This window comes from Tachyglossus aculeatus, chromosome 21 (assembly GCF_015852505.1).
Source record: "Tachyglossus aculeatus isolate mTacAcu1 chromosome 21, mTacAcu1.pri, whole genome shotgun sequence".
Classification (NCBI taxonomy): Eukaryota; Metazoa; Chordata; class Mammalia; order Monotremata; family Tachyglossidae; genus Tachyglossus; species Tachyglossus aculeatus.
Window position 1 is genome coordinate 13,922,525 of NC_052086.1, and position 25,880 is coordinate 13,948,404.

Sequence of the window (25,880 nt, forward strand, 5' to 3'; positions counted from 1 at the left end):
GGGTTGGACACGGTCCCCGTCCCGCGCGGGCCTCACGGCCCCAATCCCCATCTTGCAGATGAGGTAGCTGAGGCCCAGAGAAGCGAAGTGACTCGCTCAAGGTCACACGACAGTCCCTCTCTATCCAGCCAAGATGAATTTTCCCTTCCCTTGTCGGTCAAGATGATAGACGGGACCAAGATGCAGGGTCAGAAGGAATTCTGGGCAGGAAGTGTAATCCGTGGGTGGGAACTTTGTCCCAATGGCGTCCCTCAGTCTCCCCTGTTCTCACGCCCAAGATCTTAAAGCCAAGTTCCATTCTACAGGACCTCTTTTCTCTCCGCTCCCGTAATTGCCTCCTTTCCCAGAGCAATTTTCTCTGGATAGAAATGGTGGGGGGACATCTAACCACTCGGGTGCCCAAAGGGGAAACAAGGTCCCAGCTCTGGGGAGAGGAGAGAACAGAGCAGAGGGCTCTTATCGAGACAATAAATTGGAAAGGGAAGGAGGAGAACAGCTTTTATGGAGATAATAAATTGGAAAGGGAGAGACGGGGTGAGATGGAGAAAATGGAGAGGGTGGGACCGGGTCTGAAGAGAGATCTTGGGGCTGGTGGATTCTGGTGAACTGAGGCAGAGCTGGGGGGGCCGAGTGACTGAGAAAGGAGTGTCTGGGGAAAGCCGCGGGGAAGCCTCGATCCCGAACGGGAGGAGAAGTCGGCGGAGGGGAAGAGGTGAGGGCCAGGAGCCCTGCCCGGCTGGCCGTCCGGAGGTTTGAGGGCTCACAGGACATCAGGCTGCTCCCCTTGATTCTGCTGCATCTGCGCTTGCATCTTCGCAATCATCTCCTGCATCCGGCGGAGCTGTGGGGGAGAGAGGGGGAGAGCTGGATCAATCAATCATCAATCGTATTTATTGAGCGCTTGCTGTGCGCAGAGCACTGGACCAAGCGCTGGGGAAGGACAAGTTGGATGTGGAAGGGGGAGCCGGGAGCGGGCCTCGTGGGGGAGAAGGCCGCCGGCGGGCCGGGATGCCCGCCCAGGAGACCTGCTCACCTCCTCATCCTTCTCTCGGATCAGTTTCTCCGTCTCAGCCGTAGGCATCATAGGAAGGGGAAACTCAGTGGCGCTTTGGCGAGACAGCTTGCTGTTGGGGGGGAATGGGGACAGACCGCTACTGTTGCTATCATAATTACATCGTGATATATTACAGTAGACACTATTATATATGATATTATATAATAATAATAGCATTTATGAAGCGCTTACTACGTGCACAGCGCTGTTCTAAGCGCTGGGGAGGCTACAAAGTGATTGGGTTGTCCCACCGGGGGCTCCCAGTCTTCATCCCCATTTGGCAGATGAGGGAACTGAGTCCCAGAGAAGTGAAGTGACTTGCCCAAGGTCGCACAGCTGACAACTGGCAGAGCCGGGATTTGAACCGCACGACCCTGACTCCAACTGGGGGGGCTACAAGGTGATCAGGTTGTCCCACGGGGGGCTCACAGTCTTCATCACCTGATCACCTTGTATCCCCCCAGCGCTTAGAGCAGTGCTTTGCACATAGTAAGCACTTAACAAATACCATCCTTATTATTATTATTATCTACCCCAGCACTTCAAACAGTGCTTGGCACATAGTAAGCACTTAACAAATATCATTCTTATTATTATTATTATCTACCCCAGCACTTAGAACAGTGCTTGGCACACAGTAAGCACTTTTAACAAATACCATCCTTATTATTATTATCTACCCCAGCACTTGAACAGTGCTTGGCACACAGTAAGCACTTAACAAATACCATCCTTATTATTATCATTATCTACCCCAGCACTTAGAACAGTGCTTGGCACACAGTAAGCACTTTTAACAAATACCATCCTTATTATTATCTACCCGAGCACTTAAAACAGTGCTTGGCACATAGTAAGCACTTAACAAATACCATCCTTCTTATTATTATTTTCTACCCCAGCACTTAAAACAGTGCTTGGCACACAGTAAGCACTTAACAAATACCATCCTTATTATTATCATTATCTACCCCAGCACTTAGAACAGTGCTTGGCACACAGTAAGCACTTTTAACAAATACCATCCTTATTATTATCTACCCGAGCACTTAAAACAGTGCTTGGCACATAGTAAGCACTTAACAAATACCATCCTTCTTATTATTATTTTCTACCCCAGCACTTAAAACAGTGCTTGGCACACAGTAAGCACTTAACAAATACCATCCTTATTATTATTATCTACCCCAGTACTTAGAACAGTGCTTGGCACACAGTAAGCACTTTTAACAAATACCATCCTTCTTCTTCTTATTATCTACCCCAGCACTTAGAACAGTGCTTGGCACACAGTAAGCACTTAACAAATACCATCCTTATTATTATTATTATCTACCCCAGCACTTAGACCAGTGCTTGGCACACAGTAAGCACTTTTAACAAATACCATCCTTATTATTATTATTATCTACCCGAGCACTTAAAACAGTGCTTGGCACACAGTAAGCACTTTTAACAAATACCATCCTTATTATTATTATTATCTACCCCAGCACTTAGGACAGTGCTTGGCACACAGTAAGCACTTTTAACAAATGCCATCCTTCTTATTATTATTATCTACCCCAGCACTTAGAACAGTGCTTGGCACACAGTAAGCACTTTTAACAAATGCCATCCTTCTTCTTATTATTATCTACCCGAGCACTTAAAACAGTGCTTGGCACATAGTAAGCACTTAACAAATACCATCCTTCTTATTATTATTTTCTACCCCAGCACTTAAAACAGTGCTTGGCACACAGTAAGCACTTAACAAATGCCATCCTTATTATTATTATCTACCCCAGTACTTAGAACAGTGCTTGGCACACAGTAAGCACTTTTAACAAATACCATCCTTCTTCTTATTATCTACCCCAGCACTTAGAACAGTGCTTGGCACACAGTAAGCACTTTTAACAAATACCATCCTTATTATTATTATTATCTACCCCAGCACTTAGAACAGTGCTTGGCACACAGTAAGCACTTTTAACAAATACCATCCTTCTTATTATTATTATTATCATCTACCCCAGCACTTACAACAGTGCTTGGCACACAGTAAGCACTTTTTTAACAAATACCATCCTTCTTCTTATTATTATCTACCCCAGCACTTAGAACAGTGCTTGGCACACAGTAAGCACTTTTAACAAATACCATCCTTATTATTATTATTATCTACCCCAGCACTTAGAACAGTGCTTGGCACACAGTAAGCACTTTTAACAAATACCATCCTTCTTATTATTATTATTATCATCTACCCCAGCACTTACAACAGTGCTTGGCACACAGTAAGCACTTTTTTAACAAATACCATCCTTATTATTATTATTATCGACCCCAGCACTTAGAACAGTGCTTGGCACACAGTAAGCACTTTTAACAAATACCATCCTTCTTCTTCTTATTATCTACCCCAGCACTTAGAACAGTGCTTGGCACACAGTAAGCACTTTTAACAAATACCATCCTTATTATTATTACTATCTACCCCAGCACTTAGAACAGTGCTTGGCCCACAGTAAACACTTTTAACAAATACCATCCTTCTTCTTATTATTATCTACCCCAGCACTTAGAACAGTGCTTGGCACATACTAAGCACTTAACAAACACCATCCTTATTATTATTATTATCTACCCCAGTACTAAGAACAGTGCTTGGCCCACAGTAAGCACTTTTAACAAATACCATCCTTATTATTATCGACTCCGGCACTTAGAACAGTGCTTGGCACATAGCAAGCGCTTAAGAAGTACCACCTCAGCACTTGGAACAGTGCTTGGCACATAGCAAGCGCTTAACAAGTACCACAGTTATCTCATGATGATGATGATGATGATGTGCCGGCTTCCACCGGCCCACCCGCTCCACCTGGTCCAGCCCCGGAGGCGCGAGGCCTGGCAACTCTAACCTGCGGCTGGCGCGGTCGCGGGCCCCCGGGCGAGCCAGGCTCTGGAGGCAGCGGGCTCGGTACCCTTCGTAGAGCAGGTCGTGGGTCACCTCCTTCAGGTCCTGCAGGTGGGTCTGCACGAGCATCCTTCGGAGGTTGAGGAAATCGCAGTGCCGGGGGTTCTCCACTGCACAGGGGCGGAAGGGAATGGGGGGCCGGGCATGGGCAGGGGCTTTGGGGTGGGCACGTCCCTGGGTAGGGCTCGTGGGCGGGCTGAGGGATGCTGGAGAAGCGGCCTGGCCTACTGGTTGGAGCCTGGGCCTGGCAGTACAGTGCTCTGCACACAGCAAGCGCTCAATAAATACCACTGATTGAATGAACGAATGAATGGGAGTCGGAAGGCCCTGGGTTCTAATCCCACCTCCACCCCCCGGCTGCTGTGTGACCTTGGGAGAGTCAGTTCCGTCTCGGGGAAAGAACCCAGGCTTGGGAGTCGGAGGACGTGGCCTCTAATAATAATAATAATAATAATGGTATTTCCGGTTCTGCCAATTGTCAGCTGTGTGACTTTGGGCAAGTTACTTAACTTCTCTGGGCCTCAGTTACCCCAGCTGTAAAACGGGGATTAAGACTGTGAGCCCCCCCCGTGGGACAACCCGATGACCTTGTACCTACCCCGGCGCTTAGAACGGTGCTTGGCACATAATAATAATGATGGCATTTGTTAAGCGCTTACTACATGCAAAGCACTGTTCTAAGCGCTGGGGAGGGTACAAGGTGCCCAGATTGTCCCGTGTGGGGCTCACAGTCTTAATCCCCATTTTACAGATGAGGTCACTGAGGCACAGAGAAGCTAAGTGACTTGCCCACGGTCACATAGCTGACAATTGGCAGAGCCGGGATTTGAACCCACGACCTCTGACTCCAAAGCCCGGGCTCTTTCCACCGAGCCACGCTGCTTCCCTAGTAAGCGCTTAACAAATACCAACATTATTATTTATTATTATTATTATTATTATTATTATTATTATTATTATTATTATTATTATTATGTGCAATGCACTGTTCTAAGCGCTGGGGGGGATACAAGGTGATCAGCTTGTCATTCATTCATTCAATCGTATTTATTGAGCGCTTACTGTTTGCAGAGCACTGGACTAAGTGCTTGGGAAGTACAAGTTTAGATAAGCAGCGTGGCTCAGCCGAAAGAGCCCGGGCTTTGGAGTCAGAGGTCATGGGTTCAAATCCCAGCTCTGCCAATTGTCAGCTGGGTGACCTTGGGCAAGTCACTTAACCTCTCTGGGCCTCAGTTCCCTCATCTGTAAAATGGGGATTAAGACTGTGAGCCCCCCGTGGGACAAGCTGATCACCTTGTATCCCCCCCCAGCACTTAGAACAGTGCTTTGCACATAGTAAGCTCTTTATAAATGCTATTATTATTATATAATAACATAGTAAGCGCTTAACAAATGCCATCATTATTATTATCAACCCCAGTGCTTAAAACAGTGCCTGTCACATAGTAAGCGTTTAATAAATACCATTAAAAAAAAAGAGAGAGAGAGAGAAGGCTGGCAACTGGAACTCTTTTTTAAAATGGTACTTATTAGGTGCCTACTATGTGCCAAGCCCTGTACTAAGCGCTGGGGTAGATTACAAGATAATCATGTCAGACACAGTCCCTGTCCCATATGGGGCTCACAGTCTAATCGGTCAACTAATCAATCGTATTTATTGAGTCCTCACTGTGTGCAGAGCACTGTTGTAAGCACTTGGGAGGGTACGATATAACAGAGTGGGAAGCAGCATGGCTCAGTGGAAAGAGCCTGGGCTTTGGAGTCAGAGGTCACGGGTTCAAATCCCGGCTCTGCCACTTGTCAGCTGGGTGACTTCGGGCACGTCACTTCACTTCTCTGTGCCTCAGTTCCCTCATCTGTCAAATGGGGATGAAGACTGTGAGTCCCCCGTGGGACAACCTGATCACCTTGTAACCTCCCCAGCGCTTAGAACAGTGCTTTGCACAGAGTAAGCACTTAATAAATACCATCATTATTATTATTATTATTCTCTGTGCCTCAGTTACCTCATCTGTCAAATGGGGATGAAGACTGTGAGCCCCCCGTGGGCCAACCTGATCACCTTGTAACCTCCCCAGCACTTAGAACAGTGCTTTGCACATAGTAAGCACTTAATAAATGCCATCATCATTATTATTATTACACACCTTCCCTACCCACAGGAAGTTTACTGGTCTAGAGGATGTGTATCTAGCTTTATTTTTATGTATTCTGACGACTTGACACCTGTCCACATGTTTTGTTTTGTTGTCTGTCTCCCCCGTCTAGACTGTGAGCCCGTTGTTGGGTAGGGACCGTCTCTAGATGTTGTCGACTTGGACTTCCCGAGCGCTTAGTCCAGTGCTCTGCACCCAATAAGCGCGCAATAAATACGATTGAATGAATGAATGAATAAATACAATTGAATAAATGAATGGAGGAGGGTGTGGATTTGATCCCCATTTTGCAGAATACGATTGAATGAATGAATAGAGGAGGGGGTAGGATTTGATCCTCATTTTGCAGAATACGATTGAATGAATGAATGGAGGAGGGTGTGGATTTGATCCCCATTTTGCAGAATACGATTGGATGAATGAATGGAGGAGGGTGTGGATTTGATCCCCATTTTGCAGAATACGATTGAATGAATGAATAGAGGAGGGTGTAGGATTTGATCCCCATTTTGCAGAATACGATTGAATGAATGAATAGAGGAGGGTGTAGGATTTGATCCCCATTTTGCAGAATACGATTGAATGAATGAATGGAGGAGAGTGTGGATTTGATCCCCATTTTGCAGAATAAGATTGAATGAATGAATAGAGGAGGGTGTAGGATTTGATCCCCATTTTGCAGAATACGATTGAATGAATGAATGGAGGAGGGTGTGGATTTGATCCCCATTTTGCGGAATACGATTGGATGAATGAATGGAGGAGGGTGTGGCTTTGATCCCCATTTTGCAGAATACGATTGAATGAATGAATAGAGGAGGGTGTAGGATTTGATCCCCATTTTGCAGAATACGATTGAATGAATGAATGGAGGAGGGTGTGGATTTGATCCCCATTTTGCAGAATACGATTGGATGAATGAATGGAGGAGGGTGTGGATTTGATCCCCATTTTGCAGAATACGATTGGATGAATGAATGGAGGAGGGTGTGGATTTGATCCCCATTTTGCAGAATACGATTGAATGAATGAATAGAGGAGGGGGTAGGATTTGATCCCCATTTTGCAGAATACGATTAAATGAATGAATGGAGGAGAGTGTGGATTTGATCCCCATTTTGCAGAATACGATTGAATGAATGAATAGAGGAGGGTGTAGGATTTGATCCCCATTTTGCAGATGAGGAAACTGAGACCCAGTTAAGCGACTGGCCCACAGCACACCGCAGAAACCCAGCAGACAAGGGATGGATATGGGGTTCCCACTTACTCCTAGGCCCGTGCTCTTTCCACTAGGCCATTCTGCTTCCCTGGATGGGGGTGAAACTTTGGGAAGGAGTACACGTCCCCGCTCCGAACGTTTTTGTTTCATTGATTTTGCTCCCGGCCAACTGTGTCCTGTTCATTCTCTTCCCATCATCTCTTCATTTGTTCTCTGTCTCCCCCTTTTAGACCGTGAGCCCACCGTTGGGTAGGGACCGTCTCTATATGTCGCCAACTTGGGCTTCCCAAGCGCTTAGTCCAGTGCTCTGCACACAGTAAGCGCTCAATAAATACGATTGATTGATTGATTGATAATATTGGCCTCCTGCGTCTGGGAGGGTATTTCGAAATGTGGAGGGTGGCGTTTTCCACCGTGTCCCACCCCGTCCAGCTCGCCCTGGATTCTGGCTCTGTATGTTGCCAACTTGTACTTCCCAAGCGCTTAGTCCAGTGCTCTGCACACAGTAAGCGCTCAATAAATATGATCGATTGATTGATTGAACGCTCACCCTCCACCGTGCCCCAGGGATAAAGCCGGCCCCTCACAGTGCGTTCCGATTTATCCTTCACAGCTGTGCTGGAGCCAATCACGGCGAAGGGAATACTCTCCTGGGAAGATAAAAATAATCATCGCGATCAAAACGATTATAGTAACAACAAGGGTATTTGGCCAGCGCTTAAAATAATAAATAAAATAATAAATGCTATTATTATTATATAATAACACAGTAAGCGCTTAACAAATGCCATCATTATTATCTACCCCAGTGCTTAAAACAGTGCCTGTCACATAGTAAGCGTTTAATAAATACCATTAAAAGAAAAAAGAGAGAGTGAGAAGGCTGGAAACTGGAACTCTTTTTTAAAATGGTACTTATTAGGTGCCTACTATGTGCCAAGCCCTGTACTAAGCTACTAATACAGTACCAAGCACTGTACTGAGCACAGGGGTAGAGATGAGATCATCAGGTCCCGCGTGGAGCCCGCGGACCTAGTAGAGAAGCAGCGTGGCTCAGTGGAAAGAGCCCGGGCTTGGGAGTCAGAGGTCATGGGTTCAGATCCCACCTCCGCCGCCGGTCAGCTGTGTGACTCTGGGCAAGTCACTTCACTTCTCTGTGTCTCAGTTCCTCGTCTGTAAAATGGGGATTAAGGCCGTGAGCCTCACACGGGACAACCTGATCACCTTGTATCCTCCCCAGCGCTTAGAACATAGTAAGCGCTTAATAAATACCAAAATTATTATTATTAAGTAAGAGGGAGAAAAGGAATCGAATCCCCATTTTAGCGATGAGGAAACCGAGGGACAGAGAAGCGAAGGGACTTTCTCGGGGTCACACAGGAGACAAGCGGCGGAGCCGGGATTAGACCCGGGTCGTCCGACGCCCAGGCCCAGGCTCTTCCCACTAGGCCATGCTACTTATTCTTCTTATGATTAATAACATCATTATTAATGATAATAATATGCCTTTTGTTAAGCGTTCACTACAGGCCGCACACAGTGCTAAGCGCTGGGGTAGCTACCACTTGACACCTGTCCACATGGTTTGTTTTGTCGTCCGTCTCCCCCTTCTAGACCGTGAGCCCGTTGTCGGGTAGAGACCGTCTCTGTACGTTGCCGACTTGTACTTCCCAAGCGCTTAGTACAGTGCTCTGCACACAGTAAGCGCTCAATAAATACGATTAAATAAATACGTCCCCCTCTCCATCTCCCCCATCTTTCCTCCTTCCCTTCCCCACAGCACCTGTATATATGTATATTTGTTTGTACATATTTATTACTCTATTTATTTATTTATTTATCTTGTACATATCTATTCTATTTATTTTATTTTGTTAGTACGTTTGGTTTTGTTCTCTGTCTCCCACTTCTAGACTGTGAGCCCGCTGTTGGGTAGGGACTGTCTCTATGTGTTGCCGACTTGTAATCAATCAATCAATCAATCGTATTTATTGAGCGCTTACTGTGTGCAGAGCACTGTACTAAGCGCTTGGGAAGTCCAAGTTGGCAACATATAGAGACAGTCCCTACCCAACAGTGGGCTCACAGTCTAAAAGGGGGAGGCAGAGAACAAAACCAAACATACTAACAAAATAAAATAGATAGAATAGATATGTACAAGTAAAATAAATGAATAAATAAATAGAGTAATAAATATGTACAAACATATATCCATATATACAGGTGCTGTGGGGAAGGGAAGGAGGTAAGATGGGGGGGATGGAGAGGGGGACGAGGGGCCAACTTGCCCTTCCCAAGCGCTTAGTACAGTGCTCTGCATACAGTAAGCGCTCAATAAATACGATTGAATGAATGAATGAATGAATGAGAGGAAGGAAGGGGCTCAGTCTGGGACTTGTACTTCCCAAGCGCTTAGTCCAGTGCTCTGCACACAGTAAGCGCTCAATAAATACGATTGATTGATTGATTGATGGAATGAGTGAACACCACACAATCAGATTAGATGCAGTTCCCAGTCCTCATGGAGTTTACGACTGAGGGGGAGGGAGAACAGGTGTTTAATCCGCGTTTGGCAGATGAGGAAACTGAAGCACAAAGAAGCAGAAATTACAAATGTCGGGCACTCTCTCCTCCCAGCTCCCTCTTCCCCAGAATCCGAGCCCCGTTTCCCACTGAGCTTCCTGGCTCCTTTCCCTTCCTCTCCCGCTCCTCGGATCGTAAAAGCCTCCTTCCCAACTGCATCCCAACTGCATCTCCCCCCTTTTAGACTGTGAGCCCACTGTTGGGTAGGGACCGTCTCTCTATGTTGCCAATTTGTACTTCCCAAGCGCTTAGTCCAGCGCTCTGCACACAGTGAGCGCTCAATAAATAGGATCGATGATGATGATGATGATCCAAGGCCTGACCTTCATCTCCGCATCCTGCCTCTTGAAGTCTTCGTCCTCGTCCGAGTCACAGTCTGGGAACTGGTAAATGCTGATCTCTTCTTCCTCCAGCTGGTCTCGGATCTCGAAAAGGAGGAAGGGCCCACGGAGCAGAGGTTGAGACGGGGTAGACACGCGCGCTCATCAGGTCGGCGGCAGTCCCCGTCCCACGTGGGGCTCACCTTCTTAATCCCCATTTGACAGATGAGGTGACTGAGGGCCGGAGAAGTGAGGTGACTGGCCCAAGGTCACACAGAAGGCAAATGGCAGCGTTGAGATTAGAACCCGGTTCTTTTGAGTCCCGGGTTTTCTGATTCCCGGGCCGGCGCTCTTTCCACCAGGCTGTGTCGCTTCCCTATTGTCCAACTCCATTCATTCGTTCAATCGCATTTATTGAGCACTTACTGTGTGCAGAGCACTGTACTAAGCGCTTGGGAAGTACAAGTTGGCAACATATAATAATAATAATGGTATTTGTTAAGCGCTTACTATGTGCAAAGCACTGTTCCAAGCCCTGGGAAGGTTACAAGGTGATCAGGTTGTCCCACGGGGGGCTCACAGTTTTAATCCCCATTTTGCAGATGAGGGAACTGAGGCGCAGAGAAGTGAAGTGACTTGCCCAAAGTCACACAGCTGACAGTTGGTGGGGCCGGGATTTGAACCCGTGACCTCTGACTCCAAAGCCCGGGCTCTTTCCACTGAGCCACGCTGCTTCTCATATAGAGACGGTCCCTACCCAACAGCGGGCTCACAGGCTAGAATTGTAACGAATTCTCCCAAGTGCTTAGTGCCGTGCACAAAACAAGCGCTCAGTAAATACCGTCGATTGACCGATGGTTTGCTCCATCCTAAATCCCTGAAGATAGGCCATTTTCCAACAGAGGGAAAGCGCATGGAGGAATTTGGTTTAACAGAATAGCAGTGTGGCCTAGCAGTTAGAGCATGGGCCTAGACTCTGAGCCCATTTCTAGACTGTGAGAAGCAGCGTGGCTCAGTGGAAAGAGCCCGGGCTTTGGAGTCAGAGGTCGTGGGTTCAAATCCCAGCTCCACCAACCGTCAGCTGTGTGACTTTGGGCAAGTCACTTAACTTCTCTGTGCCTCAGTTACCTCATTTGTAAAATGGGGATTAAGACTGTGAGCCCTCCGTGGGACAACCTGATCACCTTGTAACCACCCCAGTGCTTAGAATGGTGCTTTGCACATAGAAAGCGCTTAATAAATGCCATTATTATTATTATTATGGACAGGGATTGTCTCTATTGCTGAATTGTACTTCCCAATCAATCAATCAATCGTATTTATTGAGCACTTACTGTGTGCAAAGCACTGTACTAAGCACTTGGGAAGTACAAGTTGGCAACGTAAGTGCTTAGTGCAATGCTCTGCACACAGTAAGCACTCAATAAATACGACTGAATGAATGAATGAATGGGCCTGGAACTCAGAAGGACCTGGGTTCCAATTCCTGCTCTCCCACTTGTCTGCTGTGTGACCTTGGTCAACTCACTTCACTTCTCTGCGCCTCAGTTCCCTCATCTGGAAAATAGGGGAGTGAGACAGTGAGCTCCACATGGGACAGGGACTGTGTCCAACCCGATTTGCTTGTATCCACCCCAGCGCTTAGTAATAATCATAATAATAATAATGATGGCATTTATTAAGCGCTTACTATGTGCAAAACACTGTTCTAAGTGCTGGAGTGGTTACAAGGTGATCAGGTTGTCGCACCGGGGGCTCACACTCTTCATCCCCATTTTACAGATGAGGTGACTGAGGCCCAGAGAAGTGAAGCGACTTGCCCACAGTCACCCAGCTGACAAGTGGCAGAGCTGGGATTTGAACCCATGACCTCTGACTCCAAAGCCCATGCTCTTGCCACCGTGCCACGCTGCTTCTTTCCGCCACAGAGTAAGTACTTAACAAATACCATTATTATTATGATTATTAACATTTGGAGCAGGCTTAGGCCTTGTCTTATTTTAATCAATCAATCGTATTTATTGAGCGCTTACTGCGTGCAGAGCACTGTACTAAGCGCTTGGGAAGTCCAAGTTGGCAACATATAGAGACGGTCTCTACCCAACAGTGGGCTCACAGTCTTATATATGTATATATGTTTGTACATATTTATTACTCTATTTATTTATTTTACTTGTACATATCTATTCTGTTTTATTTTGTTAATATGTTTGGTTTTGTTCTCTGTCTCCCTCTTCTAGACTGTGAGCCCACTGTTGGGTAGGGACCGTCTCTATATGTTGCCAACTTGTCCTTCCCAAGCGCTTAGTCCAGTGCTCTGCACACAGTAAGCGCTCAATCAATACGATTGATTGATTGATTAAGGTTGAGGTTCAAGGACAAGATCCTTCGGAATCCCGTTCCCAACGGAGCGTACCTTCTGTTTGAGAGTCTGGGCCTCGGTCGGCGTCAGGGCGTCAGCTTTTCCGATGACCGGAACTACGTTGACCTTCTCGTGCACGGCCCGGAGGAAGGCCACGTCCAGGGGCCGGAGCCTAGACCGCAGGACTGAGGTCAGTCCCCAGATGTCCCGGCCGGCCCAGGAAGGCCGCTAAGCAACGGGATTTTGACCCGATCCATTGCAACCCGCTAAAACAGCTGCTTGCCCCGACAGTGGTGAGATGTGACCATTTGTCGGATCCAATTTGGGGGGCGAGGGCCGACAGCCGGGGGTCTCCTCTGCCGCTCACCTCCTCACTGGGCCTCGCTCTCGCCCGTCCCACCATCGACCCCCGGCCCACGTCCTTCCCCTCATCCCACGTCCTCCACACATCCACCAAACTAGCTCTCTTCCTCCCTACGAAGCCCTACTGAGAGCTCACCTCCTCCAGGATGCCTTCCCAGACTGAGCCCCCTTTTTCCTCTCCTCCTCCCCATCTCCCCCCGACCTCCTTCCCTCCCCTCAGCACCTGTATATATGTTTCTGCAGATTTATTACTGTATTTATTTTACTTGTACATATTTACTATTTATTTTGTTAATGATGTGCATAGAGCTTTAATTCCATTTGTTCTGACAATTCTGACACCTGTCTCCATTCATTCATTCATTCATTCAATCGTATTTATTGAGCGCTTACTGTGTGCAGAGCACTGGACGCTGGGAAGTACAAGATTCATTCATTCAATCGTATTTATTGAGCGCTTACTGTGTGCAGAGCACTGGACTCTGGGAAGTACAAGATTCTTTCATTCACTCATTCATTCAATCGTATTTACTGAGTGCTTACTGTGTGCAGAGCACTGGACTCTGGGAAGTACAAGATTCATTCATTCATTCAATCAATTGTATTTATTGAGCACTTACTGTGTGCAGAGCACTGGACTCTGGGAAGTACAAGATTCATTCATTCATTCAATTGTATTTATTGAGCGCTTACTGTGTGCAGAGCACTGGACTCTGGGAAGTACACGGTTCATTCATTCATTCATTCAATCGTATTTACTGAGCGTTTACTGTGTGCAGTGCACTGGACACTGGGAAGTTCGTTTCATTCATTCATTCATTCAATCGTATTTATTGAGCGATTACTGTGTGCAGAGCACTGGACTTAGACTGTGAGCCCACTGTTGGGTAGGGACTGTCTCTATATGTTGCCAACTTGTACTTCCCAAGCGCTTAGTACAGTGCTCTGCACACAGTAAGCGCTCAATAAATACTATTGATTGATTGATTGGACTCTGGGAAGTACAAGATTCATTCATTAATTCATTCAGTCGTATTTATTGAGTGCTTACTGTGTGCAGAGCACTGGATGCTGGGAAGTACAAGATTCATTCATTCATTCAATCGTAATTATTGAGCGCTTACTGTGTGCAGAGCACTGGACTAAGCGCTTGGGAAGTCCAAGTCGGCAACATCTAGAGACAGTCCCTACCCAGCAGCGGGCTCACAGTCTAGGAGGGGGAGACAGACGACAGAACCAAACATATTAACAAAATAAAAGAAATCGAATAAATATGTACAAATAAAATAAAAAAATAAATAGAGTAATACATATACACACATAAAATAAATAGAGTAATAAATATACAAAATAAATAAATAAATAGAGTAATAAATATACAAATAAAATAGAGTAATAAATATACAAATAAAATAGAGTAATAAATATACGAATAAAATAAATAGAGTAATAAATATACAAACAAAATAAATAAATAAATAAATAAATAGAGTAATAAATACGTACAAGCATATATGCAGGTGCTTTGTTGTCTGTCTCCCCCTTCTAGACTATGAACCCGTTGTTGGGTAGGGCCCGCCTCCATCTGTTGCAGACTTGTGCTTCCCAAGCGCTTAGTCCAGTGCTCTGCACACAGTCAGCGCTCAATAAATACGACTGAATGAAGGAATGAATTAATTAATTCTTATTCCTCTCCCCCCGTGCCATTCTCATCGAAGAGGTTGGGGGCTTGCGGGAGAGCGGGGGTGCAGAGGGAGAGCAGGGAGCCCCAACACCCATTACGCCTCACCAGGGATCAGTTGCCCCACCGTTGGGAATCAATCAATCAATCAATCAATCAATCGTATTTATTGAGCACTTACCGTGTGCAGAGCACTGTACTGAGCGCTTGGGAAGTCCAAGTTGGCAACATATAGGGACGGTCCCTACCCCACAGTGGGCTCACAGTCTAGAAGGGAATGATTGATTGATTGATTGGCTACCTTAATGAATAATATTCAAAAGACTTCCTGTTGTCATTTAGGCATTTTGTATGAGTAAATTCCAAAAATTTGAAAATTTAGTGATCTTGACACATGAAGAAATGTATGAGTGAGTATTGGCCAGTGAGAACTTAGGCTCACAGAATTTCCAGTTTCTTGGGCTTTATTCTGAATATCGATCCATCAATCAGGGGTATCTACCACTTACTGGGTGCAGAGCACTGTACAGCTCATTGTGGGCAGGGACTGTGTCCATTTATTGTTAAATAGTTCTCTCTCTAGCGCTTAGTACAGTGCTTTTAGACTGTGAGCCCGCTGTTGGGTAGGGACCGTCTCTATATGTTGCCAACTTGGACTTCCCAAGCGCTTAGTACAGTGCTCCGCACACAGTAAGCGCTCAATAAATACGATTGATGATGATGATGATCACTTACTGGGTGCAGAGCACTGTACAGCTCACTGTGGGCAGGAACGGTGTCCGTTTATTGTTAAATAGTTCTCTCTCTAGCGCTTAGTACAGTGCTTTTAGACTGTGAGCCCACTGTTGGGTAGGGACCGTCTCTATATGTTGCCAACTTGGACTTCCCAAGCGCTTAGGACAGTGCTCTGCACACAGTAAGCACTCAATAAATACGATTGATTGATTGATTGATTGCTTTCCCCCTTCTAGACTGTGAGCCCGTTGTTGGGTAGGGACTGTCTCTATATGTTGCCAACTTGGACTTCCCAAGCGCTTAGTACAGTGCTCCGCACACAGTAAGCGCTCAATAAATACGATTGATGATGATGATGATCACTTACTGGATGCAGAGCACTGTACAGCTCATTGTGGGCAGGGAATGTGTCCGTTTATTGTCAAATAGTTCTCTCTCTAGCGCTTAGTACAGTGCTTTTAGACTGTGAGCCCGCTGTTGGGTAGGAACCGCCTCTATATGTTGCCAACTTGGACTTCCCAAGTGCTTAGTACAGTGCTCTGCACACAGTAAGCGCTCAATAAATACGATTGATTGATTGACTGATTGATTGATTGCTTTCCCCCTTCTAGACCGTGAGCCCGTTGTTGGGTAGGGACCGTCTCTATATGTTGCCAACTTGGGCTTCCCAAGCGCTTAGTACAGTGCTCTGCACACAGTAAGCGCTCAATAAATACGATTGATTGATTGATTGATTGCTTTCCCCCTTCTAGACTGTGAGCCCATTGGTGGGTAGGGACCGTCTCTAGATGTTGCCAACTTGGACTTCCCAAGCGCTTAGTCCAGTGCTCCGCACACAGTAAGCGCTCAATAAATACGATTGATTGATGGATTGATTGATTGAATGTCCACCCTCCGATCATCCCTTGCTCCGCACCCTACCCAAGTCCTGGCTGGGCTGCAGGGGGATTGATTGATTGAATGTCCACCCTCCGATCATCCCTTGCTCCGCACTCTCCCCAAGTCCTGGCTGGGCTGCAGGGGGGATACATTCATTCCATCGTATTTATCGAGTGCTTACTGTGTGCAGAGCGCTGTACTAAACGCTTGGGAAGTACAAGTCGGCAACATATAGAGACGGTCCCTACCCGACAACGGGCTCACAGTCTAGGATGGCCTAGGAAGGGGCGTGAGGGGGTCCTCGTATCCCTCTCCCCCTCGCTCCTGGGATCCAAGAAATTTTTCCCGCCGCGCTCCTCCGTACCCACGGCCGAAGGGAGAGATGAAGTACAGGCAGCAGTGAACTCGGGTGTCCTGGATGTTCTTGCGGTTCAGGCCACTCTCGTCCTGCAAGTATCGCTCAAACTGCTCCTCAATGAACCGCACCACTGGCAGCCAGCTGAGCGGCAGAGAGAGAGAGAGAGAGAGCGAGAGAAAGAAAGAGAGAGAGGCCTTCTTACTAATGGGAATCATCATCATCATCATCAATCGCATTTATTGAGCGCTTCCTATGTGCAGAGCACTGTACTAAGCGCTTGGGAAGTACAAATTGGCAACATCTAGAGACAGTCCCTACCCAACAGTGGGCTCACAGTCTAAAAGGGGGAGACGGGGAACAGAACCAAACATACTAACAAAATAAAATAAATAGAATAGATAGGTACAAGCAAAATAAATAAATAAATAGAGTAATAAAAATGTGCGAACATATATACATATATACAGGTGCTGTGGGGAAGGGAAGGCACTAGGTGCCAAGCACTGTCCTAAGCGCGGGGGAGGTTACAATCAATCAATCATCAATCAATCAATCGTATTTATTGAGCGCTTGTTATCTCACTTGTACATATCTGTTCTATTTATTTTATTTGGTTAGTGTGTTTGGTTTCGTTCTCTGTCTCCCCCTTCTAGACTGTGAGCCCGCTGTTGGGTAGGGACCGTCTCTAGATGTTGCCGACTTGTACTTCCCAAGCACTGTATATATGTATATCCTGTATATATGTATATGTGTTTGTACATATTTATTACTCTATTTATTTATTTTACTTGTACATATCTATTCCATTGATTTTATTTGGTTAGTATGTTTGGTTTCGTTCTCTGTCTCCCCCTTCTAGACTGTGAGCCCGCTGTTGGGTAGGGACTGTCTCTAGATGTTGCCGACTTGCACTTCCCAAGTGCTGTATACATGTATATATGTTTGAACATATTTCTTACTCTATTTATTTATTTATTTTACTTGTAAATATCTATTCTATTTATTTTATTTTGTTAGTATGTTTGGTTTCGTTCTCTGTCTCCCCCTTCTAGACTGTGAGCCCGCTGTTGGGTAGGGACTGTCTCTAGATGTTGCCGACCTGTACTTCCCAAGCGCTGTATATATGTATATCCTGTGTATTTGCATATATATTTGTACATATTTATTACTCTATTTATTTATTTTACTTGTACATATCTATTCTATTGATTTTATTTGGTTAGTATGTTTGGTTCCGTTCTCTGTCTCCCCCTTCTAGACTGTGAGCCCGCTGTTGGGTAGGGACTGTCTCTAGATGTTGCCGACTTGTACTTCCCAAGCACTGTATATATGTATATCCTGTATATATGTATATATGTTTGTACATATTTATTACTCTATTTATTTATTTATCTTACTTGTACATATCTGTTCTATTTATTTTATTTGGTTAGTATGTTTGGTTTCGTTCTCTGTCTCCCCCTTCTAGACTGTGAGCCCACTGTTGGGTAGGGACTGTCTCTCTATGTTGCCAACTTGTACTTCCCAAGCGCTTAGTCCAGTGCTCTGCACACAGTAAGCGCTCAATAAATACGATTGATTGATTGATTGATTATTTATTGAGCGCTTAATGTCTGTCTCCCCTGCTAGAGGGTACGCTCTCTGAGAGCAGGGATAGTATCTAATCAATCAATCAATCAATCAATCGTATTTATCGAGCGCTGACTGTGTGCAGAGCACTGGACTAAGCGCTTGGGAAGTCCAAGTCGGCAACATCTAGAGACGGTCCCTACCCAACAGCGGGCTCCCAGTCTAGAAGGGGGAGACAGAGAACAAAACCAAACACACTAACCAAATAAAATAAATAGAACAGATATGTACAAGTAAGATAAATAAATGAATGGAGTAATAAATAAATAAATAAATAGAGTAATAAATAAATAAATAGAGTAATAAATGAATAGAGTAATAAATAAATAAATCGAGTAATGAATGGAGTAATAAATAAATAGAGTAATAAATGGAGTAATAAATAAATAAATAAATAGAGTGATGAATGGAGCAATAAATAAATAAATAAATAGAGTAATAAATGAATAGAGCAATAAATAAATAAATAAATAGAGTAATAAATAAATAAATAGAGTAATAAATAGAGCAATAAATAAATAAATAAATAGAGTAGTGAATGGAGTAATGAATGGAGCAATAAATAAATAAATAAATAAGTAAGTAAATAAATAAATAAATAAGCGAATAAATAAATAAATAAATAAATAAATAAATAAATAGAGTAATGAATGGAGTAATGAATGGAGTAATGAATGGAGTAATAAATAAATAAATAAATAGAGTAATAAATGAATAGAGTAATAAATAAATAAATAAATAGAGTCATAAATGAATAGAGTAATAAATAAATAAATAATAAATAAATAAATAAATAAATAAATAGAGTAATAATATAAGGCCATCAGGTTGTCCCACGGTGGGCTCACGGTCTTCATCCCCAGTTTACAGATGATACCAATGACAAGGATTATAACAAAGGCGATACTTTCATTGCAAACAGTGCTTTAATTCCCCAAGGCTTTTCACATTACTGAGATCGCTTTTTTCCCTCCGAAATGGGGAGGGGCAGTTTGATGGTCCCCATTCTGCACACGAGGTCACCGAAGCAGGGAGAGTTGAAGTGATCGGTCCCACGTCTTTGTCCGCTGAGGTCAGTGGATAGAGCACGGGCTTGGTCGTTAGAATCAATCAATCAATCGTATTTATTGAGCGCTTACTGTGTGCAGAGCACTGGACTAAGCCCTTGGGAAGTCCAAGTTGGCAACATCTAGAGACAGTCCCTACCCGACAGTGGGCTCACAGTCTAAAAGGGGGAGACAGAGAACAAAACCAAACATACTAACAAAATAAAATAAATTGAAGAGATATGCACAAATAAAACAAACAAATAAATAAATAAATAGAGTAATAAATATGTACAAACATATATACATATATACAGGACCTGGGTTCTAATCCCGGCTCTGCCACATGTCTGCCTTGTGACCGTGGGCAGGTTACTTAATTTCTCTGGGCCTCAGCTCCCTCATCTGTGAAATGGGGATTAATAATAATAATAATAATGGCATTTGTTAAGCCGTCACTATGTGCCAAGCACTGTTCTAAGCAGCGAGAAGCAGCGTGGAAAGAGCCCGGGCTTTGGAGTCAGAGGTCATGGGTTCAAATCCCGGCTCTGCCAATTGTCAGCTGGGTGACTTTGGGCAAGTCACTTCACTTCTCTGGGCCTCAGTTCCCTCATCTGTAAAGTGGGGATGAAGACTGTGAGCCCCCCGTGGGACAACCTGATCACCTTGTAACCTCCCTAGCTCTAAGAACAGTGCTTTGCACATAGTAAGTGCTTAATAAATGCCATTATTATTATTATTATTATTATTATTATCATTAGGCCCCCACAACAGGTCAGGTGGCAGAGCTGGAACTGGAAGCCAAGTTCTCCAGCTCTTAGGGCTGGGTTCTTTCATTCATTCAACCGTATTTATTGAGCGCTTACTGTGTGCAGAGCACTGTACTAAGCGCTTGGGAAGCACTGTTCTAAGCACTGGGGAGGATACAAGGTGATCAGGTTGCCCCACGGGGGGCTCACAGTCTTAATCTCCATTTTACAGATGAGGGAACTGAGGCCCAGAGAAGTTAAGTGGCTTGCCCAAAGTCACACAGCTGACAAGTAGCAGAGCCGGAATTCGAACCCATGACCTCTGACTCTCAAGCCTGGGCTCTTTCCACTGAGCCATGCTGCTTCCCATTCCCCCTTGCTTCCTGTCCAGCAGAGACAATCCCATAGAGGTAAGACCAGGAAAGGCTGGCAGGTAATCATAATGTAATAATAATAATAATAATAATAATAATAATAATAATGTGGTACTTGTTCAGTGAATACTAGGTGCCAAGCACTATACTAAGCACTGAACAAGTTGGATACAAGTAGACCCACATGGGGCTCTCAATCGAAGGAGGAGGGAGAACTGGTATTTATTTAATCTCTCTGTTTCAGATGAGGAAATTGAGGCCCAGAGAAGTTAAGTGGCTCAGTGAGAAGCAGCGTGGCTCAGTGGAAAGAGCCCCGGGCTTGGGAGTCAGTGGTCATGGGTTCAAATCCCGGCTCCGCCCATTGTCAGCTGGGTGACTTTGGGCAAGTCACTTCACTTCTCTGGGCCTCAGTTCCCTCACCTGTAAAATGAGGATTGACTGTGAGCCCTACGTGGGACAACCTGATCACCTTGTAACCTCCCCAGTGCTTAGGACAGTGCTTTGCACATAGTAAGCGCTTAACAAATACCATCATCATCAAGTGACTTGCCCAGGGCCACACAGCAGGCGAATGGCAGAGCTAGGATTACAACCCAGGTCCTCAGACTCCCAGGCTGGGGCACTTAATATATAACATTATTATTAAATCAATCAATCAATCATATTTATGGAGTGCTTACTGTGTGAGGAGCACTGTACTAAGCTTTTCAGAGAGTACTCATTAAATGGGTAATGAGGCAAAACAAGGCAGTCAAGAGAGAAAAAATACCTTGGCATAGTTATAATATTACATTCCAAGTAAGGAGAGTTCTTCTTGGCTACCATCAATCACTGGTACTAATTAATAATAATAATAATAATTGCATTTATTAAGCGCTTACTATGTGCAAAGCACTGTTCTAAGCGCCGGGGAGGTTACAGGGTGATCAGGTTGTCCCACGGGAGACTCACAGTCTTAATCCCCATTTTCCAGATGAGGTACCTGAGGCCCAGAGAAGTGAAGTGACTTGCCCAAAGTCACCCAGCTGACAGGTGGCGGGGCGGGGATTTGAACCCATGACCTCTGACTCCAAAGCCCGGGCTCTTTCCACTGAGCCACGCTGAATTGGACACTTACTGTGGGGCTCCCCTGCCCTCTCTGTTTCTTCCACCCCATCTTTCTTCCCACCCTTATTCAATCAATCGTATTTATTGAGCGCTTTCTGTGGGCAGAGCACTGGACTAAGCGCTTGGGAAGTACAAGTTGGCAACGTATAGAGACGGTCCCTACCCAACAGTGGGCTCCGCCACCTCTGCCCCTCTTAAAGAGTCTCTTCAGCCCCTGATCCCTGGCGCCAGGACCGGAATGGCTAAAGTTTTCCCCTCTCCGCCATTCCCTCTTCGCTTTTCTCCCTTTCCTCGTGGCTCGACCGCTTTCTGTCTTCTGGCCTAAGGATTTCCCTCCGCGCAAATCCTGGGTCTTACCAGTCTGCATTGTCCACGGCGTCTCCAAACCCGGGGGTGTCCACTAAAGTGAGTTTGACCTTCACGCCCCCCTCCTCGATCTCCACTCCTCGGCGTTCAATGGTCAGGGTCTGCCCCAGGCGAGCTGCAATAAGTTGGTGGGGGGCGATGGCCGGGAGAGTCAACGGAGAAGGAATGGGAATCCACTGTCCCGGGGGCGAGATCTTGGGGTTTGGGGATGTGACCATAGGGAGGGGAGGAGAGGAGGTTGGGGGCCAGAAGGCCGGTGGAAGAGGAGAAACTGAGGGTCTCTTGGAGAGATAATGGAAAACCCAGGATTGGGGGGTGGTGGGAGGGAGGGAACCAGATGCTCCCATTCCGGGATGAGATCGGAATCAGAGGAATCGCTCTTACCGCTGGCGTCCGGCAGTTCTCGGTCCTTGTAGAGATCAGTGAGGAAAAGGCTATTAATGAGCGTTGATTTCCCCAAACCCGATTCCCCTGAATGATTAGAAAAGTCACTGTTAGTTGGGATTGTGCGTGGGGCGGGAGGGGGGGAAGGGACCAGGAATCCGACTTTCCCTCCGTGACCTTGTGTCTTCCGATCGCTGGAGGAACCGTCAGGAGGTGGGGAGGTTGGGAATGTGGGAGGTGGGAGGCCGGGAGGTTGGGAGGTCATGAGGAAAAGGCTATTAATGAGCGTTGATTTCCCCAAACCTGATTCCCCTGAATGATTAGAAAAGTCGGTAGTTGGGATTGTGTGTGGGGCGGGAGGTTGGGGTGGGGGGGAAGGGACCAGGAATCCGACTTTCCCTCCATGACCTTGTGTCTTCCGATCGCTGGAGGAACCGTCAGGAGGTGGGGAGGTTGGGAATGTGGGAGGTGGGAGGCCGGGAGGTTGGGAGGTCATGAGGAAAAGGCTATTAATGAGCGTTGGTTTCCCCAAACCTGATTCCCCTGAATGATTAGAAAAGTCAGTAGTTGGGATTGTGTGTGGGGCGGGAGGTTGGGGTGGGGGGGAAGGGACCAGGAATCCGACTTTCCCTCCGTGACCTTGTGTCTTCCAATCGCTGGAGGAACCGTCAGGAGGTGGGGAGGTTGGGAATGTGGGAGGTGGGAGGCCGGGAGGTTGGGAGGACATGAGGAAAAGGTTATTAATGAGCGTTGGTTTCCCCAAACCTGATTCCCCTGAATGATTAGAAAAGTCAGTAGTTGGGATTGTGTGTGGGGCGGGAGGTTGGGGTGGGGGGGAAGGGACCAGGAATCCGACTTTCCCTCCATGACCTTGTGTCTTCCAATCGCTGGAGGAACCGTCAGGAGGTGGGGAGGTTGGGAATGCGGGAGGTGGGAGGCCGGGAGGTTGGGAGGTCATGAGGAAAAGGCTATTAATGAGCGTTGATTTCCCCAAACCTGATTCCCCTGAATGATTAGAAAAGTCGGTAGTTGGGATTGTGTGTGGGGCGGGAGGTTGGGGTGGGGAGGAAGGGACCAGGAATCCGACTTTCCCTCCGCGACCTTGTGTCTTCCAATCGCTGGAGGAACCGTCAGGAGGTGGGGAGGTTGGGAATCTGGGAGGTGGGAGGCCGGGAGGCTGGGAGGTCATGAGGAAAAGGCTATTAATGAGCATTGGTTTTCCCAAACCTGATTCCCCTGAATGATTAGAAAAGTCACTGTTAGTCGGGATTGTGCGTGGGGCGGGAAGGGGGGAAGGGACCAGGAATCCGACTTTCCCTCCGTGACCTTGTGTCTTCCAATCGCTGGAGGAACCGTCAGGAGGTGGGGAGGTTGGGAATGTGGGAGGTGGGAGGCCGGGAGGTTGGGAGGTCATGAGGAAAAGGCTATTAATGAGCGTTGATTTCCCCAAACCTGATTCCCCTGAATGATTAGAAAAGTCGGTAGTTGGGATTGTGTGTGGGGCGGGAGGTTGGGGTGGGGAGGAAGGGACCAGGAATCCGACTTTCCCTCCGCGACCTTGTGTCTTCCAATCGTTGGAGGAACCGTCAGGAGGTGGGGAGGTTGGGAATCTGGGAGGTGGGAGGCCGGGAGGTTGGGAGGTCATGAGGAAAAGGCTATTAATGAGCATTGGTTTTCCCAAACCTGATTCCCCTGAATGATTAGAAAAGTCACTGTTAGTCGGGATTGTGCGTGGGGCGGGAAGGGGGGAAGGGACCAGGAATCCGACTTTCCCTCCGTGACCTTGTGTCTTCCAATCGCTGGAGGAACCGTCAGGAGGTGGAGAGGTTGGGAATGTGGGAGGTGGGAGGCCGGGAGGTTGGGAGGTCATGAGGAAAAGGCTATTAATGAGCGTTGATTTCCCCAAACCTGATTCCCCGGAATGATTAGAAAAGTCACTGTTAGTTGGGATTGTGCGTGGGGCGGGAGGGGGGGAAGGGACCAGGAATCCGACTTTCCCTCCGTGACCTTTTGTCTTCCGATCGCTGGAGGAACCGTCAGGAGGTGGGGAGGTTGGGAATGTGGGAGGTGGGAGGCCGGGAGGTTGGGAGGTCACGAGGTTGGGCGGTTGGGAGGATGGGAGGTGGGAAGTCGGGAGTCTCGGTGGTTGAGAGGCTGGGAGACCGGGAGCGCGGGTCGGGAGCGCAATGGGAGAAGGGCAGCGTCGGATCTTACCTGCCACCATGAGGGTGAAATCAAATCCCTTCTTGACGGACTTGCGGTGCAGCTGGCTGGGGAGGGCCGCAAAGCCGACGTACTCTTTGTCCTGGTGGGAGAGACAGAGAAGGCTGAGGCCAGCTCAGGGCCGGGCGGCACCGCGCTCCGGATCGCGGGGGGCCGGAGAAGGGCCGGGGGGCACGGCGCCCGGGGTTTGAGGGCTTACCATGGTCCTGCTGGCCTCGGCCTGCACCTTTTTAAACTCTCTACTTCCTCTTGTCTGACAGGAAATTGCCGGGGCCCACAGAGCAGGAAGTGGTGCGTGGGAGAAGAACGCTCACACCTGCTTGTCGGCCTCGCCGACCGAAGGCCCTGGAGCCCCAGAGTCTAACCCCAAGCCCCCTTACTGTCTTTCCCTTTCCCTGCTCCTGGACCAATCGCCTACGGATGCCGCTTTGCACCCTTGGCAAAGCCTACCAACACTGGCAGCGTTTCCTCCGTTCAATCGTATTTATGGAGCGCTTACTGTGGGCTCAGCGCTTGGGAGAGTACAGTCACGGCCTAGTACGGTAATCGTATTTATTGAGCGCTTACTCTGTGCAGAGCACTGTACTAAGCGCTTGGGAAGTCCAAGTTGGCAACTTCCTCTCCCCCTCGTCCCCCTCTCCATCCCCCCCATCTTACCTCCTTCCCTTCCCCACAGCACCTGTATATATGTATATATGTTTGTACATATTTATTGCTCTATTTATTTATCTATTTATTTTACTTGTACATATCTAGTCTATTTTATTTTGTTAGTATGTTTGGTTTTGTTCTCTGTCTCCCCCTTTTAGACTGTGAGCCCACTGTTGGGCAGGGACCGTCTCTATATGTTGCCAATTTGTACTTCCCAAGCGCTTAGTACAGTGCTCTGCACACAGTAAGCGCTCAATAAATACAATTGATGGTGATTTAGAGGCGGTCCCTACCCAACAGCGGGCTCACAGTCTAGAAGGGGGAGACAGACAACAAGACAAAACATATTAACAAACTAAAAGAAATAGAATAAATATGTACAAATAAAATAAATAAATAGAATAATAAATACGTACAAACATGCATTCATTCATTCATTCAATCATATTGATTGAGCGCTTACTGTGGATAGAGCACGGGCTTTGGAGTCAGTGGTCATGGGTTCTAATCCCGGATCCGCCGCTCGTCTGCGGTGTGACCTTGGGCAAGTCACTTCACTTCTCTGGGCCGTAGTTCCCTCATCTGTAAAATGGGAATTGAGACGGCGAGCCTCATGTGAGCCCACTGTTGGGTAGGGACCGTCTCTATATGTTGACAACTTGGACTTCCCAAGCGC

The 25,880-nt window shown here is 46.7% G+C and overlaps 1 protein-coding gene across 1 annotated transcript; it reads right to left on the minus strand.

Annotated features, from left to right (window-relative positions):
• Nucleotides 1–149: 149 nt before the first annotated feature.
• Nucleotides 150–24,647, minus strand: SEPTIN1 (septin 1). Its single transcript, XM_038763419.1, has 10 exons — nucleotides 24,545–24,647; nucleotides 22,331–22,417; nucleotides 21,938–22,061; nucleotides 16,682–16,816; nucleotides 12,714–12,831; nucleotides 10,301–10,402; nucleotides 7,945–8,044; nucleotides 3,961–4,126; nucleotides 1,034–1,124; nucleotides 150–841 (listed from the first exon to the last, which is right to left on the minus strand). The coding sequence occupies exons 1-10, from the start codon at nucleotides 24,552–24,554 to the stop codon at nucleotides 761–763; spliced, it is 1,014 nt and encodes a 337-aa protein (XP_038619347.1). The 5' UTR covers nucleotides 24,555–24,647; the 3' UTR covers nucleotides 150–760.
• Nucleotides 24,648–25,880: the final 1,233 nt, after the last annotated feature.